At 38.6% G+C, this 26092-nt stretch overlaps 1 protein-coding gene and 1 pseudogene across 2 annotated transcripts in view; both read right to left on the bottom strand.

Annotated features, from left to right (window-relative positions):
* The window catches only part of HSF5 (heat shock transcription factor 5), a 67772-nt gene that overhangs the window by 38460 nt on the left and 3220 nt on the right, over nt 1-26092 (bottom strand). Inside the window, exons 2-4 of one of the 2 annotated variants that reach the window (XM_511908.8) lie at nt 20857-21231; nt 7819-7913; nt 3709-4230 (exon numbers count right to left, since the gene is read on the bottom strand). In XM_511908.8, the coding sequence (XP_511908.2) occupies nt 3709-4230; nt 7819-7913; nt 20857-21231 (992 nt within the window). Of the gene's footprint in view, nt 1-3708; nt 4252-7818; nt 7914-20856; nt 21232-26092 lie in introns of both variants that reach the window. The other variant, XM_016932654.3, reaches the window with a different exon arrangement.
* LOC129137628 (protein SET-like) lies at nt 17015-18228 on the bottom strand (annotated as a pseudogene).

The raw sequence follows: 26092 nt of genomic DNA on the forward strand, positions 1-26092 counted from the left end.
TCATTCTTATTATTGATACTATACCTTTCTCCCTACACAAACTATTAAAATGTATATGGAGCTAAAACATTTACTTATGATCAGAGGAATATCTACCATGAAGCTTGTTGATTTTTTTTTTTAACTTACAAAAGTACAGGGTTTTTTTTGTTTTAAGGCAGGGTCTCACATTGTTGTCCAGGCAGGAGTACAGTGGTACAATCATAGCTCACTGAAACCTCGAGCTCCTGGGCTCAAGTGATCCTCCTGAGCAGCTAGGACTACAGGTATTAGCTACTTTTTAAAAAGTTTTTTTGTAGGCCGGGCGCGGTAGCTCACAGCTGTAATCCCAGCACTTTGGGAGGCCAAGGCGGGCAGATCATGAGGTCAGGAGTTCTCGACCAGCCTGGCCAGCATGGTGAAACCCTGTCTCTACCAAAAATACAAAAAATTAGCCGGGCGTGGTAGCAGGTGCCTATAATCCCAGGTATTCGGGAGGCTGAGGCAGGAGAATCGCTTGAACCCAGGAGATGGAGGTTGCAGTGAGCCGAGATTGTACCACTGCACTCCAGCCTGGGCAACAGAGTGAGACTACATCTCAAAAAAAAAAAAAAAAAAAAAAGGCTTTTTGTAGAGACAGGGTCTCGCTATGTTGCCCAGGCTGGTAACTCCTGGTCTCAGGGGATCTTTCCACCTGGGCCTCCCAAAGCACTGGGTTTACAGATGTGAGCCACCACACCTGACCAAAAGTAAGATAGTTTCACCATGATTGGTTAAAACCATCTTTTTTCTCTGTAGAATATGTTCTATCAGACTTCCTCTCCTGTTGGAATGGCCATAGGCGTGATCCTGTTAGATAGTTTCAGTGGGATGTGGATACTTTATTCTACTAATTTTGTATTCTTTCTCTTAAAGAGGCCCTCAAAATTGTATAAGCTTTAGCCCCTATAAAATCTATATCTGCCCTGTTTATAAAATATAAATTTCTTTCTTTCAGACAGGGTCTCATTCTGTTGCCCAGGCTGGAGTGTAGTGGTGTAATCACGGCTCACTACAGCCTTGACCTCCCAGGCTCAAGCTATCCTCCCACCTCAGCCTCCCAAGTACCTAGGACACAGGTGTATGCCACCACACCAAGCTAATTTTTAAAATGTTTTTGTAGGGATAGAGTCTCACTATGTTGCCCAGGCCAGTCTGGACTTCCTGGGTTCAAGCGATCCTCCCACCTCAGCTTCCAAAGGTGCTAGAATTACAGGCATAAGCTACTGTGCCTAGCCTAAGTTTCTTTCTTACAGTTCCTAAATTTTCTTTGGAATGTAAATCCCTTTGTCAAGTTGATCAACTTCTGAAATACTCCATTTCTTTATGAATTTATTTTAAAATAAAATTATATAATGAAATAAAAAGTTTAAAACACAGCTTTATATACATACACACACACACACACACACACACACACACACACACACACACATATATACACTTTTTTTTTTTTTTGAGACGGAGTCTTGCTCTGTCGCCCAGGCTGCAGTGCAGTGGCGCGATCTCAGCTCGCCACAAGCTCCACCTCCTGGGTTCATGCCATTCTCCTGCCTCAGCCTCCCAAGTAGCTGGGACTACAGGCACCCACCACCACACCCGGCTAATTTTTTGTATTTTTAGTAGAGACAGGGTTTCACCATGTTAACCAGGATGGTCTCAATCTCCTGACCTCATGATCTGTCCGCCTCGGCCTCCCAAAGTGCTGGGATTACAGGCGTGAGCCACTGCGCCTGGCCAAGATATATTTGTTAATGAAAAAGTTACTGTGTACAAGTGCAGTTTTAAGATCTGAAATATTTCAGATGTGACTATGAAGGAACAAAGACAAATTCTGTGTTCTACAAATATATTTAAAACATAATGGGGCCAGGTGCAGTGGCTCATGCCTGTAATCCCAACACTTTGGGAGGCCGAGGTGGGCGGATCACCTTAGGTCAGGAGTTCAACACCAGCCAACATGGTGAAACTCTGTCTCTACTAAAAATACAAAAAAGTAGCCAGCCTGGGGGGACACACCTGTAATCCTGGTTACTTAGGAGGCTGAGGCAGAAGGATTCCTTGAACCCAGGAGGTGGAGGCTGCAGTGAGCCAAGATTGCGCTACTGCACTCCAGCCCGAGCAACAGAGTGAGACTCCATCTCAAAACAACAACAATAACAACAACAAACCATAATGGGCCTATATTTTGTCTACTGAATTTACAATATTATCTTAACACAATATACTAGACCTTGACAGTCAGGCTAAAAAAAAATGAGGTGATATAAATTTAAGACATTTGGATCTAAAAATAGAGCTAAAAAAGGCTGCAAAAAACAAAAACCTGCCAAAAGTTATCTTGGGACTTTCTAACAATGAACAGAGTTTCAGTCCCATTAAAGAAAAAATCCAAAATGGAAAAAATATATATACACATATCAGGCTAAGATCAAGAAAAAAATTAAAAGTAGGAAAAAATACTTAATTCACACACAAAAAAAGATTTTAATTTGGGGCCAAGCACAGTGGCTCATGCCTGTAATCCCAGCACTGTGGGAGGCCAAGGCAGGTGGATCACCTGAGGTCAGGAGTTCAAGACCAGCCTGGTCAACATGGTGGAACCCCGTCTCTACTAAAAATACAAAAATTAGCTGGACATGGTGGCTCGCCTGTAATCCCAGTTACTTGGGAGGATAAGGCAGGAGAATCGTTTGAACCCAGGAGGTGGAGGCTGCAGTGAGCTGAGATTGCACCACTGCACTCCAGCCTAGGTGACAGAGAGAGACTCCACCTCAAAAAAAAAAAAATTTCTTTTTAATTTGGATTTTTTTGGTATTATTTTAAGAGGTACAGGTACAGTTTTATTACATGGATATACTGCATAGTGGTGAAGTCTGGGCTTTGGGTGAATAGTGTACAGTGTACCCACTAAGTAATTTCTCATCTCCGTTCCCCCACCCACTCTCGCATCCTTCCACGTCTCCAGTGTCTATTATTCCACATTGTATGTTCAGTGTGTACACATTATTTAGCTTCCTCTTATAAAATGAGAACGTGCTATTTGACTTTGTTTCTGTGGATGTACTTTTGATGAATTATTCTTGCTAATTATTCAGAATTAAAGTTTATTCATTTTCTTGTAATAAACTAGTGGCAATAAAGGAATTAGCCTTTACCTTCTGCTTTAGGAGTGCAGATATTAGTAAGGAAATTCAAACACAGTATGCTCACAAGTTACAGTTCAATGATGCTGTAATAAAGTTAGAAAAGACTTCCAACCATCTCCTTACCTCCATGCTACAAATGGCTAGGAAAGTCATCATAATATCTGTCAAATAAACCATCCCTCCTGGGTAATATAATTATCAGCCAGGCATATCAAATCTATCCAAATTAAGATAGGAAGCAAAAACTCAAGAGATGTTTATAACATGAAAATAAGCTTCATACTACAATGCTCAATTAGACAACCTCTCTTTAGAGGTTGACTTCAGACCATGCATAATATAGTGAGATGATGCTTAAGGGTTAAGGTAACTTCTTTCTGAATCTTTTGTGCAGAACCACTGGGACATGATCCTCCTGGAAACCATAATGAACTGGTATTAAACCCAAATAAAATCTGAACAAACTCTCCACTAGAATAGTCTTTAGCAGAAGTACTAGGTACTCTGAGCTTTATAAGCATTTTTTTCTTTGCCCCCTTACCTGGTGTGTGCTGAATGGTGGCCCTTCCTGCACAAATACTACTGAAGATGGAGATGGATTATGATTTAGGTGCTCCTTCAGTTTGACATGAGCTTGCTGGATGGCTGCAGATTCCTGTATTGTGCTATTTTCAACAGGCTGAGCTGTGTGGATGGTATAGATGTACTCAGGTGACTGTGGTAGAGAGCTGGCAACTGCTTGTTCTGTTCCAACCACAAAAGACATAATATCTGAGCCTACAGGAGTAAGTGGCTCCAGCTGGCTAGCCTGACTTGCAGAACATGGATTGCTGTTGTTAGAATTAGCTAAAATGTGTTGGCCTCTGTAAGACGGAGATGTTGGGCACTGATTCTCAACAGGCTCCACCTTTACCATCTCCAATTTAGGGGAGGAATGCAACTCATCAACTATCTGAAAGACAGCCTCTAGGTTTACTTCTGTCTTTGTATTTTCATCAGTAGTACTGCAGGGCCAATTGGAAGGCAAAAATTCAACTGGATAGGAGGACTGCATTGAAGGATTCTGGGAAAAGAAAAAATATAACTGTTTGGATAGAAAATAAAATATGAGATTAAGGAGGAAAGCTACAATATTTAGGCTGATGAGTGCTAAACATAAATAGATTAAACTTAAAGATCACTAAGAAAACCTAGACACTAATCTACTTTTCAGCAATAGTAGCTTCAAATCTACTGTTAGCATTTACTTAGTATATACTACATGTCAACCACTCTGCTAAGTTTAATACTCCAATGGTCAATAATTCTTAAGGTTAAACTATACAAAATCAAAAGCTATAGTACCCAAATACCTATTTGCTGATAAAGCATCTATACACCAAATTCTTCCATAAAGGCTGACAGACAAAAACATAATTTGTATCTATCATATACTGTTTCAGGAATGCAGTAAGGAAATTTCAAACACAGGATGCTCACAAGTCTACCAATCCTTCTACAGATTCAGGGAGCGGTACTAATATTCTGTTCCAAATAATATGGAGAAAAATGGATGGAATATCAAATGTCCTTTGTTTCCTGGGATTATTTATTTTTAATAACAAAGCAATAGACTAAAATGGCTGTTGCTTTTAGATTTACATCTTTAAGATATATTCCCTTATATATACTGCTTTGCAGAGAGTAGGCATTTAATACATGTTTGGTGATAAAGATCTGTGAACATAAAATACAGAAGAATGATTAAATAAAACATGTAATGAATTGATGTTGCACAATGAAGAGCTTCGCACAGAGTAGGCATTCAATAAATGTTTGCTGATTATATCAGATTATAAACTTAAAATACAGAAGAGTTATGATTAAAGAAAGTATGTAGTGAGTTGATGCTGCTAAACACAATCATTAACAAAGATTGTCAAAGATTTTCAGAAGGCCACTAATGCCAAATAATGTAAATTCAAATGGTATAAGCACTAAGTGACTATAGCCAATAGCACATTTATTGAGTTATTACTATGTGCCAAGCACATGCAAAGTGCTTTATATAGATTTCATCCAACCTTCAAAAGAGCCCTGTGAAATGTGATAATCTCCATTTCAAATGATAAAACTGAGGTCCAGAAACTTCCTAATTTACCCAAAGTTACAATGAAATAACTGACAGAGCCAGGTTTCAAGCCTAGGTTTGCCGTATTCAAGAGCTCTTGCTCTTAAACAATACAATGTACTGACTGTGCACGCACACTCTCACCCATACCTACAGTCCAACTAAACCAATTGCATTTATTTTCAGGATGGAATCTGAAACACTTTCCCATTTTTCTATTTCAAAATTTTATGTGTGCTTATTGCTATTTTCCTATGATGAACACGTATTGTCTTTTTAAAATTTTTTGTTTTGTTTTTGAGACAGAGTTTCACTTTTGTCACCCAGGCTGGAGTGCAATGGCACGATCTTGGCTCACTGCAGCCTCCGCCTCCCAGGTTCAGGCGATTCTCCTGCCTCAGCCTCCTGAGTAGCTGGGATTACAAGCGCCCACCACCATGCCCAGCTAATTTTTGTACTTTTAGTAGAAACAGGGTTTCGCCATGTTGGCCAGGCTGGTCTTAAACTCCTGACCCCAAGTGATCCACCCACCTCAGCCTCCCAAAATGGTGCTGGGATTACAGGCGTGAGTCACCACGCCTGGCAGATTTTTTTTTTTTTTTTTTTTTTGAGACAGGGTCTCACTGTGTTGCACAGGCTGGAATACAGTGGCACAATCATAGCTCACTATAGCCTCAAACTCTTCAAACTCCTCAAGGTGGGAGGATCGCTTGATCCTCCCACCTCAGCCTCCCAAGCTAGGACAAAAGGTGCATGCACCACTACATCCAACTAACCCACCCTTTCTCTCTCCCTCCCTCCCTCCCTCCCTTCCTTCTTCCTTCCTTTTTTTCTTTCTTTTTTTTTTTTTAAGAGATAGGGTCTCACTCACTATGTTACCCAGGCTCATCTCAATTTCCTGGCCTCAAACAATCCTCCCACCATGGCCTCCCAAAGAGCTGGGATTATAAGGCATGACCCATCGTACACGGCCATATATTGTCTCTATAACAAGAAAAGGTCTTTATAAAAATGTTTTATTTAGCACACAACATAATCAAGATATAAACACTGTCATAGTATCTCCAGCATGATCCAGAGAAGAGAGTGCCTGGACCCACAAACAAGAGCATCTAACTGTGGGATAGGTATGTCCCTCCAGTGAAGACGAATGGGCTAGGATATCATGCTTGATCATATCAGCCATGAAAAATGGCCAGCTAAGTCCCCTTGATCTCATTCTATACTTCAAACAACAATCTGATTATAATTTGACTTCCTATGTAGATTTTCTCCAAAAAAAAAAAAAAAAGGGAATGTTCTTTTGAGTACCCTAATGCCACTATAGTGGTAAGATATTCTCCTAAGAACTGAGACTATCTTGAAACTATCTTGGCTAGATGATTATCCAAGGCAAACACACAATTCCAATCTTTGGCAGTTACAGCATAAAAATACAAAGCATGGAATTTAAAAGTATCCTTAAAATAGCTATATAAAACGTTTAACTCCAAGCAAGTGTCTCCTAAGAAATAATGAGAAGATATTTGAAGTAAAAGTTGAGCATCCTTAATCCAAAATTCTAAAATCTCAAATACTCCAAAACCTGAAACTTTTTGAGTGCTGGCATGATACCACAAGTGGAAAATTCCAGCAAAAAAGCACTTAACACAAACTTTGTTTCATGAACAAAGTTACTAAACATATTGCATGAAATTACCTTTAAACTATGTGCATAAGGTATATATGAAACATAATTAGATTTTATGTTTAGACTCGGGTCATATTCCCAAGATATCTCATTATGTTTTTGGAAATATTCCAAAATCTGAAAAAATCCAAAATCTGAAACACTCCTGGTCCCAAGCATTTTGACTAAGGGATACTGAACCATTATGGTGTTTACAACATAGGGGCTATGGATGAAGGGGGCCACCACTTAAATTTCTCATTTTTGACATTTTTCTCCTTTCTCCTTAAAAAGAAAAGTCTAATTATCTGTATCATCTTGGAAGAATCTGTCATTTGGTGACTTATACACTTGTAGCGTTTATCTGGTATTCATTTTACCTTGGAAAAATCCAGAACAGCACTGTTTAAAATAACTTTCAGCAATGATGGGAATGTTCTACATCTGTGCTGTATAATTCAGTACCCATAAGCCATATGAAACTACTGAGCACTCAAAATGTGTCTACTTTAAGTATGGAATAATTTTTAAATCAATTTAATTTTAATTTTAATAACCATATGAGACTATTGAGTACTTGAAATGTGACTAGTATAACTGAGGAATTTTTAAATTTCATTTAATTTTAATTAGCTTAAATAGCCACAAGTGGCTAGTGGCTACTATATTGAACAGTTCTGGCCTAGAAGAATTCTGAGATATTATTTATATCAATTTTCTCTTTTTTTTTTTAAGAATTGAGAAAACAAAGCCCATTAATCCACAGCTTACTTCTGGTTACTCATTAATATAAAATTACACTTTGAAATTTTGCAAGATCGATAAAATTGCACATAAAGCGCGGAGCATGGCCACAGTTGCAAGAATCTTACCTGGAAGTAGTTGCAGTGTGCATAGGAAGAGGCAGTGGGAGTGACACAACTACTTAGAGCATCCATGTGGGTAGGAGAACAGCACTGTAGCACAGCTGGAACAAATTCAAACACAGAAAAGCCATCAACCACAATACATTTCTATAGCATTCAAGGATCTCCCCTCTTTCAACATGGAAAGAAATCCAAATTTGAAGAACTTCCTTTGTATGTCTAACAAAATATTTAGTCCAATTAGGTGGTGTTATTTATTGAAAACAACACACACAGTAACAAAATAATTTTAAAGGTCTTTAAAAGGGTCATGTCTAATGTCTATTTTTATAAATCATTTCTTTAACACCTAAGCATTTTGTTACCTTTCTAACCAAACATATATTCTTATTGAAAGTAATTTCATTTTATTGAAAATAGAGGAATATATTGAAATTCCAAAATAAGTATTTCAATCATTTCAACAGTAACAACTATTTGGAGGGTGGAGTGTTTTAAAAGAGTAAAATAACTATGAAATATTCTCCAAATGTTCCACCATTAAACAATGCATCCAGTAGAAATGTACACAAAAATGTTTTAATAATTTAGGCAAGTGGTTAGGAATGCAGATCATAGAGCCAGACTGCCTGGTTTTGGAGCCCAGCTCCACCAGCCTGGCTTTACAGCCCAGTGTAAATTTGAGCATGGTTAATCTCTGTGTACCTCAGTTTCTGCATCCTATTAAAATAGAGATAATAACAGAATATAGAACCTACCAAATATGGTGGTTGTTGTGATATAAATGAGCTAATATCCATAAAGAACTTAGAAGAGTACTGGTACACAGTAAGCAAACAGTAAGTGTTAGCTGCTATTATTTTAACTGAAGAAACACATTTTCAAAACTTTCCCTTTATAGTCAGGACACTGTGAAAAGATTGAACTCTTGGTACTAGCAAAGTTACTTACAGATGCAGTCTTAATAATAGGTTGAGTCTGCTTTTTTGTAGAGACTCTCCAGTATAAGTGAGAATCAGTTATTAATATCACAACCGTGGTTTAAACAGAGGGTGATGTACATTGAACACCCACCCTATTCCAGGCACAGTAGTAAATGCTTTACATACATTGCCTTTACAAAACAAGTAAACTAAAGCTCAGTGATATTAAGTAATTTGCCAAAAGTCACAAAGCTGGAAGTGACAGAGTCAGTAATTAAACTCCAAAGCACACGCTCTTTAATATACCACAATACAGCGAGGCATGGTGGCTCACTCCTGTAGTCCCGGCACTTTGAGAGGCTGAGGCAGGCGAATCCCTTCAGCCCAGGAGTTTGAGACCAGCCTGGGCAACACGGTGAAACCCCATCTCTACAAAAAATACAAAAAACAGCCAGGCTTGGCGGCACATGTTTGTAGTCCCAGCTACTCAGGAGGCTCAGGTGGGAGGATCACTTGAGCCCAGGAGGTAGAGGCTGCAGTGAGCCATGATTGTGCCACTGCACTCCAGCCTGGGTGACAGAGTAAGACTCTATGTACAAAAAAAATTTATATATATATATATATCTCTCTCTCTCTCTCACAATAATTCCCTAAGCTAAACCTTGTTCCTGAAATGTAACATTTGTAGTTTTACTAGAATTCTACTTGCCGAATATCTTTAAAGGTGTCTTTATCAATAAGGTGGCAACTCTCCCTTTTTATGTCCACATTTTTCATATTTTGAGTGTGCTAATCTCATTATTTAATCTTTAAAGGTACATTGACCTAAGAATTTTTTAAAAATAGCCGAAATGCTTCCCTATTTCTCCATGACTATTGATTCTTGAAACATCAGAAGTTCATGAAGATACACTAGAAATAAATATTTTCTCTTTGTATCATGAGCAATTTAACCATTAAATTTTGCACACAGAAAGAAAACTTGAAATAATGGGCAAAATTATAGTTCAGACATAAATATAAAGGTTATTTTTTGGATGACTTTTTTTAACAATTTTGGTGACTTTAAAAGGCCATATATTACTAAGATTGCCTCATAAAATTCAAGCTGTTATCATTTCCAATATAGGTTAGCTGAACAGTTCTTAGATTTGATCCTTTGAAGGTTATTCAGTTATATATTTTAAATGTTTTGGATTTGAATTTGATTTCCCAAAGTATTTGACAGCACAAATATCCTAGGAAATAAATTGAATCCAAATAGCTAAACACCAAGCAGGATCTGCAGAGCTTGCCAAAACTCGGGAAGGGGAAAAAAAAAAAAAAGCTTTTTCCCCTAGAGTTATAGCAGCTAAGGAAAATCTAGCCACCCAGCGGTAGAGAAAGACTTGGGAGCTGCAGGTCCATTCCATCGGAGTACCAAAAAGCTGTGTTTCGTTACAAATAAATCAATAAAAGGATTAGCTTTATTGTTCGGAAGTTTCTGACTCCATTGGTTACACATTTTGAATAGGTGTAAAAATGTACTTTAAAATAAATTTCTCAGAGAAATAAACTACAATATATAACAGAGAATATGTTAATATATTTTTGATAGCTTGAGAGCTGAGTTAGTATCTCAGGAAACAGCGAAAAAGTAAATGTTCTTTAAAGTATCCAGTAACAAATGGAAAGTAAAACAGTACCTGTATGAAGAAAATGAGGATTTGAATAGATTATACTCCAAAAAGATTCCTCAATGGCTATTCCTTACCACTGTAGTCCTATTTTGTATAGTCAACAAAATAGAACAAAGTAAAGTATTAGTAAGTTTACTGAATATGAAAACCTAGGCATAGAAATTTGACTATGTGCCTAGTATATGAAAAAATAATCTACTGTGCATTATGAAAGCACTGACATTTATAAAACTTAGTTTATCACTATGTCCTAAGATACATTCATCTGCACAAAGAACTTTCAATGTCTTCCTGAAGGCAGTGTTCAGTTGAGGCATTAAATTCCATGTAGAAAGAAAAACTGAAAATAATTAAAAGAATTCCATTTCAGATATAAATATAGGCATTAATGACATTTTCAAAAAATGTCTAAGTAATAAAAAAATGTTAAGCCAGAGTTACTAAAAATTATTGCTCACGCTATAGGTGAGGCAAACAAGTTAATATACTTTATCCTATGGAAGTGATTCAAATATAGAATTAAAATACTTAGAATTTGAATCTACTCCAGAATAGTATAATGTCAACAGTGAGAAAATACCCGATAATATAAATGCTCAAAAGAAAAAGCATTATAATAGTATATTTAATTTCAAGATAAGTTCCTATGGCAACTAGAACCCCAGTATCTCCTCATTTATGGTGAGGCAAAGAAAAGGTCTTCTGAGTTTATACCCCAAAGTGAAAGCAGGCATTTGAAAAGGTATCTGTACACCCATGTTCGACACAGCAAAATTTACAACAGCCAAAAGATGGAGGCAACTCAGTATCCATCAACAGATGAGTGGATGAACAAAATGTGTTACACATATACAATGGAGTATTATCCAGCCTTTAAAAGGAAGAAAATTCTGACACATACTACAATATAGATGAATCTTAAAGACATTAAGTGAAATAAGCCAGTCACGAAAGGACAAATATTATATGATTCCTCATGTAAGATTCCTAGAAAAGTCAAATTCATAAAAACAAAAAATAAATTAGAGATTACCAGGGGTTGGGGGAAACTATTGCTTAATGGGTACCAAGTTTAATTTGGGTGATGAAAAGTTTTGGAAACAATGGTGAGGGTTGCACAATATTGTGAATATAAGTAGCGTCAATGGACTGTATATTTAAAAATGGTTAAGATGGTAAATTTGGACGGGCGCAGTGGCTCACATCTGTAATCCCAGCACTTTGGGAGGCCAAGGCAGGTGGATCACGAGGTCAGGAGCTCGAGACCAGCCTGGCCAACATGATTAAACTGTCTCTACTAAAAATACATAAATTAGCCGGGTGTGGTGGTGCACGCCTGTAGCCCCAGCTACTCGGGAGGCTGAGGCAGGAGAATCACTTGAATCCGGGAGGCAGAGGTTGCAGTCAGCCAAGATCGCACTACTGCACTCCAGCCTGGGTGACAGAGTGAGACTCCGTCTCAAAAAAAAAAAAGATGGTAAATTTATATATTAAATATATTATTCCACTTATATGAGATATTTAGAATAGTCAAATTCATAGAGACAGAAAATAGAATGGTGGTTGCTAGGGACAACCTCTCCACCTCAGGGACAGGTTGGCATTCTCTAATGGGGAGTTAGTGGTTAGCAGGTACAGCGTTTCGGTTGGGGAAGATGAAAAAGTTCTGGAGATAGACAGTGGTGATGGTGAATGTACTTAATGCTGCAAAACAGTACCCTGAAAAATAGTTAAAGTGGTTAAGTTTTATGTTATGCATATTTTTTTCACAATTTTTTAAAAAGGTAAATATGATTGTATTTTTGCTTAGTTTCTCCTGGCAGAGGAGAGAGAGAGCTTCCTGGTGCTAAGTGCCTCTTTTCCATAAGCACAATTTCAAGTATTTTCAGAGAAGCAATACAGACTGCCTGAGAACAAGAGTAACAGCACCAAAAAGCTCTTATAATTCCATATTCTATATTTATGTACATTAATGTAGGATTAGAAGCCTAAAGATCACACCTATAGAATTTAAATGTACTTTAAAACAATAATCAGTAACTATTTTTGCCCAAGGGCCAATTCAGAAAAATCTTAAATGATACACACATACATATTTTTTAACCTAGAACTGCATGCCAAAATGGATATTTTCTTTTTCTTTTTCTTTCCTTTTCTTTCTTTTTTTTTTTTTTGAGACACAATCTTGCTCTGTTGCCCAGGCTGGTCTCGAACTCCTGGCTTCAAGCAATCCTCTTGCTTCTCAGCCTCTGAAGGTGCTGGGCTACAGGCATGAGCCACCATGCCTGGCCAGATATATATTTTCTAATAAAAATTAAAAATATCACGTGTACCTTGGGGGAAAGCATATATTCTTATAAATTCTGTTATTTAGCCTTTAAAGTGTTAATATCTAGGCTTATTTACTTTTTTGAGACAGGGTCTTGATCTGTTGCCGAGGCTGGACTGCAGTGGCGCGATCTCAGCTCACTGCAGCCTCGGCCTCCCGGGTTCAAGTGATTGCCCTGCCTCAGCCTCCCAAGTAGCTGGGACTACAGGTGTGCGCCACCATGCCTGGCTAATTTTTTTTGGATTTTTAGTAGAGATGGGGTTTCACCATGTTGGCCAGGCTGGTCTCAAACTCCTGACCTCAAGTGATCCACCTGCCTTGGCTTCCCAAAGTGCTGGAAATACAGACGTGAGCCACTGTGCCCAGCCTTCTAGGACCATTTTAAAAAAACAGCTGTTGGACAGGTACAATAGCTCATGCCTGTAATCCCAGCAGCTCAGGAGGCTAAGCAGGGGATCACTTGAGGCCAAGAGCTTCAGACCAGTCTGGACAACAAAGCAAGACCCTAGCTGTACCCCCCCGCAAAAAAAAAGTGTTTTAATTAGCTGGGCATGGTGGTGTGTGCCTGTAGTCCTAGCTACTTGGGAAGCTGAAGTGGGAGGATAGCTTGAGACCAGGAGTTCAGGCTGCAGTGAGCTATGATCATGCCATTGCACTCCAGTCTGGTGAGAAAGTGAGACCTTGTCTCTTAAAAAATAATAAAAATAAAAATAAACACAGCTTTTAAAACACTTGATCCTTTACATGTAAATAGTGTTTAAATTTTACAAAGCCTATTCACATATATTAATTTATTTAATTCCTCATTCAAACTATTAAGGCCACTTTATAGAAAGGGAAATGAGGCCACATAACATGATATAATCCACTGAAGTTCATATCCAATGATTAACTGCAAACCTGGGACTAGAACTAGTTCATTCCATTCAATAAATTATTTACTTAGGGCCCATTACAGCAAGCACTATGCTAGGTGTAGGGGGATATAGAAATGAATTAGAGGCAGCCCCACTCCCCAGAGCCCCCAGGCTGAACCTCCCACTCTAGCAATTGGAGTACATTCTCTCTACTCTGGTGAGTCAATAACCCAGAGCAATCCCAATGCCACCAGCAGCATAAAAAGGTAGATTCCCCTACCAATTGCTGTTGTCCACCCTATCTGGGAAGAACTAACTCTGAGGAAGAGATATACCAGAAAAAAATTATCTCAAAAAAACAAAGCAAAAAACAAAAGACCCTCTTCATGAGAGGCAGACAGACAGGCAGGGGGGCAGGCGAGCACAGTGGCCAAAAGAACAGACTCTTGAGTCAGATTGTCTGGATTTGTTTCCAAGCCCACAGCTTCCTAGCTGTGCCTCAGTTTCCTCATCTTTAAAATGAGGATAATTACACTATTTTATAAAAGTATTATAAGGATTAAATGAGTGAATATTTAAAGAGTACTAAGAACACTGCCTGGTCATAGTGATTACTATATAAGTATGTGTTAATAAAAAAAGAGATGAAGGGCAGCTACAAATTTACTAACCATTGCCTTGAGTTTAAAACTTTGAAAAAAAGGCAAAGTTGATTTTGAGTCTATTCAGCATTAAAGAAAAACAGTTCTCAATATAGGATTCTATATATAAAGATGAATATTCTTAAGTATGTTCAAATATATAGTGGAGAATAAGTAAAAGTAAAAGGTTTAAAATGAAGTTTTTCATAAAAGAGGAAAATTAAATTACAGTTGCAGACCAAAAATAACATCAGAGGAAAAATTGAATTCTAGATAAGGCAAGAATAAAAAGAGTCAACTAATGCTGGATCTACAAAATCTTGCCTTTGAAGAAGTGGTAAGAATGGAAAACTGACACTTCAAGGGAAAAACAACGAATATAAAAAATGATTCCAGTCTGCTTCTAATGTGAGAAAGAAAAAAAATGATTCCAATGAGTCATTTTATGAGTTAGTCTGACGGCAACTTTTTAGTTTCAATGTTTGACTTTACTAGAGAAATTAACAATTTATGAAATATTATAAAATTCAAAATTTACTGGTTGTACTATTTGAAGACCAGATCCAAGTTTATTTTTTTAACACAATTTTTTTTTTTTTTTTTTGAGACAAGGTCTTGCTCTGCAATGGCACAATCACGGATCACTGCAGCCTCAACCTCCTGAGCTCAAGCAATCTTCCCACCTCAGCCCCCAAGTAGCTGGGACTACAGGTGCTGCCACCACACCCAGCTAATTTTTCTATTTTTAGTAGAGACTGTGTTTCACCATGTTGGCCAGGCTGGTCTGGAACTCCTGGCCTTAAGTGATCCACCCACCTCGTGAGAATGATACTCTATTTAATTTTGGTAAAGTCATCTGTAATACTCTTCATAAATAAGTACTCACTAAATATTGGTTAAATTGCTCACTACTTTTTATTTCCTTCATCCATAACTTGGAGGAATTAAGTATTTCTAGGGTATTTTTATGGCACTTTCTTTTCCATTGCAAGTTTTTTGTATTAACCATAAAACTTTTCATTTACAAAGTACTTCAGAATGCTCAAAGTAGTTTTGCCCACATTATGTACTAGAAGTCATCATGAGATTTCTTATTCTCATAATCTCAGAAACTTTATAGTCATTTCAATTATCCCTATTAAAGAAGACAAAACAAAAATTCAGCTAACACAAAATTCTCTATATACTGTATACTATAAAAACATCAGCAGCACTTACTTGTTCTTTTTTTAATGCCTCCTTCCTAATTCTTACCTTAAACACTTGGAGACAACTCCCAATTTATAATTTACATCAAGCTAAAATAAAATATTTTTAAAACAGCATGTCCAAATTTAACAATAATTTTAACAAACAGCAGTTCTATAATAAATATTTACTATAATATTTGTAGTGGTTTTAGTGAATAATATATGAGTACTTTTCATAAAATTTAGAGCCAGTAGTTTCCATGAGGATTGCTTGAAACTTGGAATACATTTTCAGGCTGGAATGCAGTGGCACAATCATGGCTTACTGCAGCCTCAAACTCCTAGGCTCAAGCAATCCACCACCTCAGCCTCCCAAGTTGCTGGGATTACAGGTGTGAGCCACTATACCTGGCCATCTTGTTTTCAAAGATTGTGCATATATTTTGGTTCTTCAAAGAAGTAGCTGGGCAAATCTGGGGGAAAAAATTAGGCCTTAACCATTTTCTATGTAACATGGTAAAAAAAATTTTTTTTTAATTTCTAATAGGCAAAATGATTAAAAGTCCAAAATCATCCTTACTTCATGTAATTCCCTCCTTTTCTTTTCAACGCCATTCACCAAAAGAGTAACAGCTCTGAAAATCTATAAAACTCAATCTAGATGATTTTAATATCATTAAACTTAAAACATTTTGGGAAAATAATCCCTTTCACTGCTATATTTAGGTACAATGAGCCAACGATACAAGTATATGGTTGGATATTAACAGCTAGAAAATAGCGAGTACTATTACAAATAGAACAGTCACCAGATTTATAATTTTGTTTTGTGTGTACACATTTAGTTTTATCGTAACAAAGCAGCTTGTCCACTTTTAACCTTTAAAACTGAGCATCATCTTTCCTTTCCAGTGAAACAAAAAGAAAATTAAAAAAAAACAGGATAAAAATTACAATAGAGAATGTCAATTCCAAATAAGATCCTACAGGCTCTGCAGATTCTCCCATTGAGTGGCAGGGTTCAAGTCATCATTAGTAGAGAATTTATTTTAAAAAGTGTCAAATTGCAAAGGATGTCTGTCAAATATCACAATTAAACATGCAAAAAGAGAAGCCATGTTGTCAAAATGCCCACTTAACTCACCCAAACATCTCAAACCCACCCTTTGGTGACCTTCTATAAACACATTTTCTAAGATTTTGTTTTGTTTTGTTTTTTAACAAGAGAAAGTAGACAGATACATGTTGGTAAATGCTAAATGTTTTCATTCAGAGAAAGGAGGAGAAAAGCTAGAATTCTGGGCACTGCCACTCAGGGGCCTCACATCCTCCAGCTTCCAGCAGAGAGAAGGGAGGAAATTTTTCTTTTTTTCCACAGAGCTCAGCAGTGTTGATTCCATACAGTTTTTGTTCAGACAAGAAGGGATAAAAATGAATTTCGAACAGAAAGGGGTAGAGACTCTTTTCCCATGGTATTCTGCTCAAGGTATTTCCCCCCAAATAAGTTGAGAATCATGGTGTAGAGAAAAGAGACCTCAAGAACAGGGTGACTGAGCACAAGAAGAAAACAAACAAACAAAACCAAACCAAAAAAACCTGCAACTTGCTCCCAAGGACTGGAGGAAATTTTTAAAAAGGAAGGTCGGAATCCATCAGTGTTCTATTAGTCATCTTCTCCTTCACCCTTCTCTCCTTCCTCCCCTTCATCATCATCTTCATCTTCTTCATCTTCCTCCTCATTTCCTTCTAATCAATATCTTCTAATCCTTCCTTCTCTTCATCATCATCATCTTGTTCTCCTTCTTCATCATCCATATCGGGAACCAAGTAGTACTGTAATGGGTTTGGCCAAATATCATCTTTAATGACCTCTCCTAACTCATCAGCACCTGCATCAGAATGGTCAGTAAATCAGTTAAAGAAGCTCCCTGGTTCCTCATGCTGCCTCTTCCTGCCGGCTTTATTCTGAGTTTAACTTGAACGCTTTGTCAAATCCATTCCAGATTTCCATTTGATTTCAGTGGACTTTGAAGATGGATCACCACTCTTATTCAGATGAAATTCTTTGGACAGAACTTTATTTTCACGGTAAGGATTTTGATCAAAATAAAAATCTATTCTGTAACCTGATTTAATATCTTCGAATTCTGTCACTTCAACTCTGGTCAAATAATGCAGTGCCTCTTCGTCCTCCTCCCCAAGCAGTGCAGACACTTGTGGATGGTTGACAAATGTTGTTATCCAAAAATGTGGGATTTTGACGATCAATTCTGATCTCTTCTGAAAAAAATGGTTGGCGGAGTTTGTTATATTTCTGTTCTACTTTCAAAATCTCCTCACTGGCTTGTTCATTAAGTCTGTCTATTTCGTTTTGGATTTCATCAATGTGTTCAATTGCTTCTTGCTGTTTTTTTTTTTCCTGAGGTCTCGTCGGCCCTGTAGTGGTTGGAGTTGAGCTCCTTTTTACTGATTTTGGCAGCGGACGCCCATGTGGCACGGTTGGGAGTCGGGGGCGGGGGAAGGGAAGGCTAAGGGGACAGGCAGGCGGCTTCCCCCTCACGGCACACGCGCGGGCGCTCGCTGGGTCCAGCCACCTCCTCCCAGCGCTGCCCTCGCGGCCTGATGACAAGGTATGGGCTAGGGCTATATATATATATATGTGTGTGTGTATTTTTTTTTTTTTTCTTGAGACGGAGTCCTGCTCTATCACCCAGGCTGGAGTGCAATGGCGTGATCTTGGCTCACCACAACCTCCGCCTCCCGGAATCAAGTGATTCTCCTGCCTCATCCTCCCGAGTAGCTGGGATTACAGGCACCCGCCACCATGCCTGGCTAATTTTTGTATTTTTTTGGTAGAGACGGGGTTTCACTATGTTAACCAGGCTGGTCTCGAACTCCTGACCTCATGAATCGCCCGCCTCATCCTCCCAAAGTGCTGGGATTACAGGTGTGAGCCACCATGCCAGGCCCAGATTTATAATTTTTAAATGGCAACAAATTACTCCATTCCCTTTTTTTTTTTTTTTTTTTTTGAGACGGAGTCTCGCTCTGTCGCCCAGGCTGGAGTGCAGTGGCGCGATCTCGGCTCACTGCAAGTTCCGCTTCCCGGGTTCACGCCATTCTCCTGCCTCAGCCTCCCCAGTAGCTGGGACTACAGGTGCCCGTCACCACACCCAGCTAATTTTTTTGTATTTTTAGTAGAGACAGGGTTTCACCGTATTAGCCAGGATGGTCTCGATCTCCTGACCTCGTGATCCGCCCGCCTCGGCCTCCCAAAGTGCTGGGATTACAGGCATGAGCCACCGTGCCTGGCCACTCCATTCCCTTTTCTAACTTACATTTCTTCTACTTTAAGTAAATATCTTTTTTTAAAAAATATTTAAAATAAAAAAATATTTTAGCTTTCCCTTTAGTGCCGCCTGGGAGAAATGGTCTAACAAAAGACCTCCAGAAATTGCTTCCAGATTTACATAACTGAAAAAATTAAAGATCCTAGATTATTAATTCACAGGGCAAAGGAATGCCCCCTTTCTTCTCTTTCTGGTCTTTTCTGGAATGCCCCCTTTCTTCTCTTTCTGGTCTTTTCTGAAAGCTTTGACCCTTGTCTTATTTCTATTGCCTCATTTCATCATTGTGTAAAAAGCATACCACATGATGAAATACATGCCACTGCTGTTGTGTTTTTGCAAAATTGAAAATACATTTGAGGCCAGGCACGGTGGCTCACGCCTGTAATCCCAGCACTTTGGGAGGCCGAGGTGGGTGGATCACGAGGTCAGGAGTTTGAGACCAGCTTGGCCAACATGGTGAAACCCTGTCTCTACTAAAATAAATAAATATATATATATATACATACACACACACACAATTAGCCGAGAGTTGGTGGCAGGCGCCTGTAGTCCCAGCTACTCGGGAGGCTGAGGCAGGAGAATCACTGGAACCAAGGAGGTGGAGGTTGCAGTGAGCCGAGATTGCACTACTGCATTCCAGCCTGGCAACAGAGCGAGGCTCCATCTCAAAAAAAAAAAAAAGAAAAGAAAAGAAAATACATTTGAGTGAAATGGTAAGATTATATTGCAAAAAGTTTTCTATTAAAAAAGAAAACAAAATGGCCAGGCAGGGTGGCTCACTCCCGTAATCCCAGCACTTTGGGAGGCCAAGGTGGGTGGATCACCTGAGGTCAGGAGTTCGAGACCAGCCTGTCCCACATGGTGAAACCCCGTCTCTACTAAAAATACAAAAAATTAGCCGGGTGTGGTGATGGACACCTGTAATCCCAGCTACTCAGGAGGCTGAGGCAGGAGAATTGCTTGAACCCAGGAGGCGGAGGTTGCAGTGAGCCAAGATCGCGCCACTGCACTCCAGCCTGGGCAACAAGAGTGAAACTCCATCTCCAAAAAAAAAAAAAAAAAAAAAAGAGAGAAGAAAAGAAAAGAAGAAAACACAATTTTTTTTTTCCCCAAGAAGCAAAACAGATGATAACTATCATAAGCATTCCCAATTAGTGGCTTGGGATCTACCAGCGTGTTCTCAATGCCCTTGCTTGAGTTCCAGGTCAGTTGTCATTGTCAGGTTTCTCCTTCTCTCTGCTACTCCCCAGTTCTTAGCTGCCTAGGAATAACACTGCGGAGATCCCACTGTTCACCAGGTTTTTACTAAAGAATTCAATGTTCAGAGAGTATCCTTTTTCATTAAATATCATTACTGAGATACTAAATGATTTCATTATGAGGTAATCTCACCTTAAGATTAAACCATATTAAATATATAATAAACATATTTAAAAAAACGACAGCACCAAGTACAGAGTTAAAATAAGGTTCTGGGGTACTAAGGTTTTTTGTTTTTTGTTTTTGAGACAGTCTCACTCGGTCGTCCAGGATGGAATGCTGTGGAGTGATCTCTGCTTACTGCAACCTCTGCCTCCGAGGTTCAAGCAATTTTCTTGCCTCAGCCTCCTGAGTAGCTGGGATTACAGGCGCCTGCCACCGTGCCTGGCTAATTTCTGTATTTTTAGTAGAATTGGGGTTTCACCATGTTGGCTAGGCTGGTCTCAAACTCCTGACCTGAAATGATGCACCTGCCTCAGCCTCCCAAAGTGCTGTGATTACAGGTGTGGGCCACCACATCTGGCCTTGGGGTACTAAGTCTTAATTTCATAACTAGGACATATTTTGAATATACAAGTTTCACTAACAATACACACCTTTATACATCAACAAAATTTTCACAATCCTTAAAAACACAATGAAATTTTGTATATTGTTTAAAAATATCTCCTGCTAAGAAATCTTTGCCATTTCTTAGGTGTACATTCCTACTGTTTGTGTTAAAGCACATAGACATTAAAATGCATTTAAAATATATATATATGCTCATTATAAACAACCTTAAATAGAAGGCCATGAACCTGAATTTGTCATACCTGTTGGATAGTAGGCTTGCGAGTACTGTGCTGAGGGTGTGTAGTTACTGTATTTTTGGGAGGAGCTGACCATTGTTTGAGGACCTTGTTGAACATGTACAGATGTGGTGCTGGGCTGCAGTGTATAGGTAACCTCAGTTGGAAACCTCTGGAGTACAGCAAACGGAACCCCTTTATCTGAAAATGTGGGAGATGTCTCCACTTGTCCAGGATGCATTCCAAGGGAGTTCTGCCATATTCTATGAGGAACTGGGGTCCGATCTAAACCTTTCAGAGGGTAAGTACTGTGGTCGTGGGATGGAGTTGATACACAGGAGTAAGGAGACAAACTATCTCGACGAAATGACCGGTGAAATTGTCCTACAGCCACTGGTCCTACATAAAAGAGGAAGAGCACATTTACTAATTTTGCATTACATCACCAGACATAGTAAACCAAAGGTCATAAAATATGCTACTCTTCACCTATCAGCCATTTTTAACACAACAGAAGTTTAGGTTTGGTAAAAACAAGTTCAGAATCAAGAATATGAGACATATAATGCTGAAAGAAGAATCAAATAAACCTTTGTTTTCTCAGTGCAATAGTCATAAAAGATAAAGTGCCCAAATTCTAACATTAAATCAAATGTTAAATCAAAAATTCAACATTAAAAGCCTTTTATACATGATTTGGCCATCTTACCTTTCGCTTTATTTGCCTGACCCAGATTTTTCCAACATGTAAGCTACTTCCTAAAAGTTTTCCATTCAGTCTTTCAAACAATTTTGGAACATTAATAATAGGCATAAAAATAAGCTCTCCACCAAAAAATAAAAGAAATGGGTGTGGAACATATAACAAGATAAAAAAAAAAAAGTAACGCTCTTTGCTATCTATCTATCTATCTATCTATCTATCTATCTATCTATCTATCTAGCAACCGGGTCTCACTCTGTTACCCAGGTTGCAGTGCAGTGATGTGATCTTGGCTCACTCTAGCCTCAAACTTCCAGGCTCAAGCAATCCTCCCACCTCAGCCTCCTGACTAGCTGGAACTATAAGTGCACATCACCAAGCACTGTTTATTTTACTTTTTGTAGAAACAAGGTCTTGCCACATTCCCAGGCTGGTCTGGAACTCCTGGGCTCAAGCGATCCTCCTGCCTTTGCCTCCCAAAGTGCTGGGATTACAGGCATGAGCCACCATGTCTTGCCCTCCCTTTCAAATTTTTAAAAATGATAATCTTTATAAAAAAGTCAGGCTTGAAAAGTTTGACTTAGTTTCCTCCTTCATCCCTTAAATCAGTCAATCATTTTCCATGATTTTTCTTTCTTCAGAGTCTTTCCAGTAGTATCCTTTCCCAGATATCAGTGGCTCTCAAACATTGGTTTACATCTGAATCACCTGAAGAGTCTGTTAAAAATCCACAAATCCAGGCCCAGAGATTCTGATACTTGTCTTCTCTTTATTAGCAATGTAAAAAGGAATAAAAAGTGGAGATAAGGAAGAGAGAGAAAGGGCAATAGTATGTAATGAGGGAAGGGAGAATATAAATGATACAGAACTATGGATTATGATTCTTGAACATAAACAAAGCTAGCCTAATTTATTCCTAAGGAGAGTTTTGCATTAAATCATGTGACTGATTCACAAGTTCCTTTCAATTTACTAAGCTAATCTGTAAAACAGAGGGAAAACTTATTATGTGCTACTCAAGTATTAAACTACACGTTGAAAGTTAACACTCAAATATCTGCTTTTCCAAATAATTAGATTGTAAACCCATTCAACAAGTTACATATCTGTCATTCTATTTCTGTAGTTTAATTTCCTTTAAAGAATAAAGCACGCCAGCCACGGTGGCTCATGCCTGTAATCCCAGCACTTTGGGAGGCCGAGGCAGGCAGATCACTTGAGTCCAAGAGTTCAAGATCAGCCTCAGCAACATGGTGAAACCCCATCTCTACAAAATATACAAAAATCAGCTGGGCATGGTGGTGCATGCCTGTAATCCCAGCTACTCAGGAGGCTGAGGCAGGAGAATCGCTTGAACCCAGGAGGTGGAGGTTGCAGTAAGCTGAGATTGAGCCACTGTACTCCAGCCTGGGTGACACAGTGAGACCCTGTTTCGAAAAGAAATAATAAAGTATTATTGAGTCCAGGAGTTCAAGGTTACAGTGAACTATGATCGTGCCACTGCACTCCAGCCTGGGTGACAGAGTGAGATCCTATCTCTTAAAAATAAATAAATAAACAAATAAATAAAGCATGAATGCCAAAAAGAAACAAATACGCACATATGAACAACACAAATTCTGAAGCCCTGGAAATCAAGAGGCTTTATCTAATAGGGGGAAAAAATCCTACTTCAGAAGATTGAATGTATTCAAATGATAGATCTCTTAAAAACTATTTTTCCTTTATTCCTTTAAAGTACAAAAAATAAAATAGACCCTGCGCAGTGTCTCATCCTTCTAATCCCAGCACTTTGGGAGGCCAAGGCGGGAGGATTGCTTGAGCTCAGGAATTTCAGACCAGCATGGGCAAAATGGTGAGATCCTGGCCAGGTATGGTGGCTCACACTTGTAACACTAGCATTTTGGGAGGCTGAGGAGGGCAGGTCATTTGAGCTTAGGAGTTCAAGACCAGCCTGACTAACATGGAGAAACCCCGTCTCTACTAAAAATACAAAAATTAGCTGGGCTTGGTGGCACACACCTTGTAGTCCTAGCTACTCAGGAGGCTGAGGAAGGAGAATAGCTTGAACCTGGGAGGTGGAGGTTGCAGTGGGCTGAGATCACGCCACTGCACTCCAGCCCGGGCAACACAGCAAGACTCCATCTCAAAAAAAAAAAAAAAAAAAAAAAAAAAAAGGAAAGAAAGAAAAAAGAAAAAAAAGGTGAGATCTTGTCTTTACAAAAAATAAAACAATCAGCCAGGTATGGTGGCATGCACCAATAGTCCCAGCTAGGAGACTGAGGTGGGAGGATGACTTGATCCTGGGAGGTCAAGGCACCAGTGAGCCATGTTCATGCCACTGAACTCCAGCCTGGGTGACAGAGGGAGACTCTGTCTTTAAAAAAAAAAAAAAAAAGCATAAAACAGTTTTTACGCTGCTTGACTAGCAATTCCGCAGGTACATACACCTTGAACCCACCACTGACAACCCCTCCTTTTTTTCTCTCTCTTCACAAGAGGTGTTTCTGCATGTCCAAAATTACCCATTCCTTGATTTCTCCTGGGATGCTCGCATGTCAACACTACATACAGCCTACAGAGTACAACAGCTCTGCCCTCTTCGGGGATAAACTGTTGGTGAATTTTCAGGCTGTCAATAACTTAAGCAGCTAATTAAAGAATTCCCTACCTTAAATTGTTTTATATCTGTCTACTTCTATCATGATAAACTTGGAGTGATGGCCAATTAACTATTTTAGATGCAGTTAAAATTAGAACACAGTCAAGATTAAAAGAACATTCTTTTAAGTCTGTTTTTTTAAAATAAAGAACCAAGACATGTTTAGCCCTTATTTATTCTTCTGTTAAGGGTTACTTCATAGGGCTCAATTCAGATCAACATTACAGAGCATCATCTATATGTCTTCAAAATATCTTTAAGATATATTTGGCAAAGTTTGAATCCAGAATTCTGGAAATAGAGGGCAGGATGAAATTGTGTTCTCAAAAATTCTATTTCTTTTATGGAAGTGCGTCTGAATTAATCAATTCCCAGGAAAGAATCCAAAAACTTGCCTCTTGAGAGCATGGTATCCCCAGGTAAAAACAGATTATCCACTTCTCAGATCTGTTACTTAGTTTAGAATATTTTAACAAATATCGTATAAAATAAACTGCTCCTAAAAACAAAATAACAAAAGAGCACAAAGGAAAAACATGCAATCTGTTTCTTATCAAGTATACTCTTGGGAGGTGAACAGTGCAATTGGTTCAGTGGCTCTAAATAAAAGAACTAGGTCCTAAAACAGAGGATTCTATTATAGAGAGAGAAGTATTCAACCCATACACTGAAATAGAACATAGAAAAAATGGAGACTAAGCAGTAGCAGTGTAGTCAGGCACATAACCAAGGCAAGATTTGAGAAGAAGAAAAATGAGATGAGGAAAAGTAGAAGAGCCAAGGACTTAGAACATGGAATGAGAACAAAACAAAGTTGTATTCTTGAACAACTTTGCTAAATTATTCAAGTTCTAGTATTCTTGAACTTAAAGCAGAATTACATTCCACCTGAACCAGTAACACAATTCCCTAGTGAACCAAACCTACGGTATCGACAGTCCACACCTGACATACCTTCTGCACATACCAATAGGTAGAATGGTAAGGAAAAAAAAAAAACACCAAACAGGAAAGGCATGAAAACAATAACTTAGTTATATATGGATTGACATATAATCTATACTGAAAAACCATGAATTTATGTTTTTCAACAAACAGTAATCTTTAAATGCTGACCAACTGAACTATAAGTGAATAAAATCAGATGCCAGATGGCCCTGAATTTCTTCAATTAAAATGGACTCTATCCTTAAAATACAACTGAGTTTAAGATAGTTGAGGGTAAAAGGTCTGAGAAGAGAAAAGAGCAAGTGTTGGTTTTTATGTGTGTGTGTATGCATGGATGTTTCTTTGTTTGAAGTGGTTATCCCATTTCTCCCAAAAACATATTTTCTAGTCTTTTCTCCTTATACCCACCAGACATGCAACCTGAAAAAAAAAAAAAAATCCATGTCAGAGATTCTGCCAAATGTATGCCATGGTATTGTCTCCATTGCCTTGCCCCCTATCATTCCCTACCAAAATCAATGGCCATCACATGGAAGTGGCCTAATATTCCTTTAGGACATTCTTATGCCACTGCTGCTTTTTCAACTTACTGTTGGAACTTTAACCTACTCCCTTATCTTCTAAACTCCACAGTGGTCACATAACCTAGTTCCTTATCTTCTAAATTCCAAATGAACCAAGTACTGTTGTCATTCGTAACCCTGGGCGAAGGTTAAGTTGAACATAGTGTTATTTTATTTGTACATTTAAACTTTTCCATTAACTCAAAAATAACCCAGATTTTTTTTTTTTTTTTTTGAGACAGCGTCTCACTCTGTCGCCCAGGCTGGAGTGCAATGGCGTGATCTCGGCTCACTGCAACCTCCACCTCCCAGGTTCAAGTGATTTTCCTGCCTCAGCCTCCCGAGTAGCTGGGACTACAGGCACCCGCCACCACGCCCAGCTAA

The sequence above is a fragment of the Pan troglodytes genome, chromosome 19, assembly GCF_028858775.2.
Source record: "Pan troglodytes isolate AG18354 chromosome 19, NHGRI_mPanTro3-v2.0_pri, whole genome shotgun sequence".
NCBI classification, from domain to species: Eukaryota; Metazoa; Chordata; class Mammalia; order Primates; family Hominidae; genus Pan; species Pan troglodytes.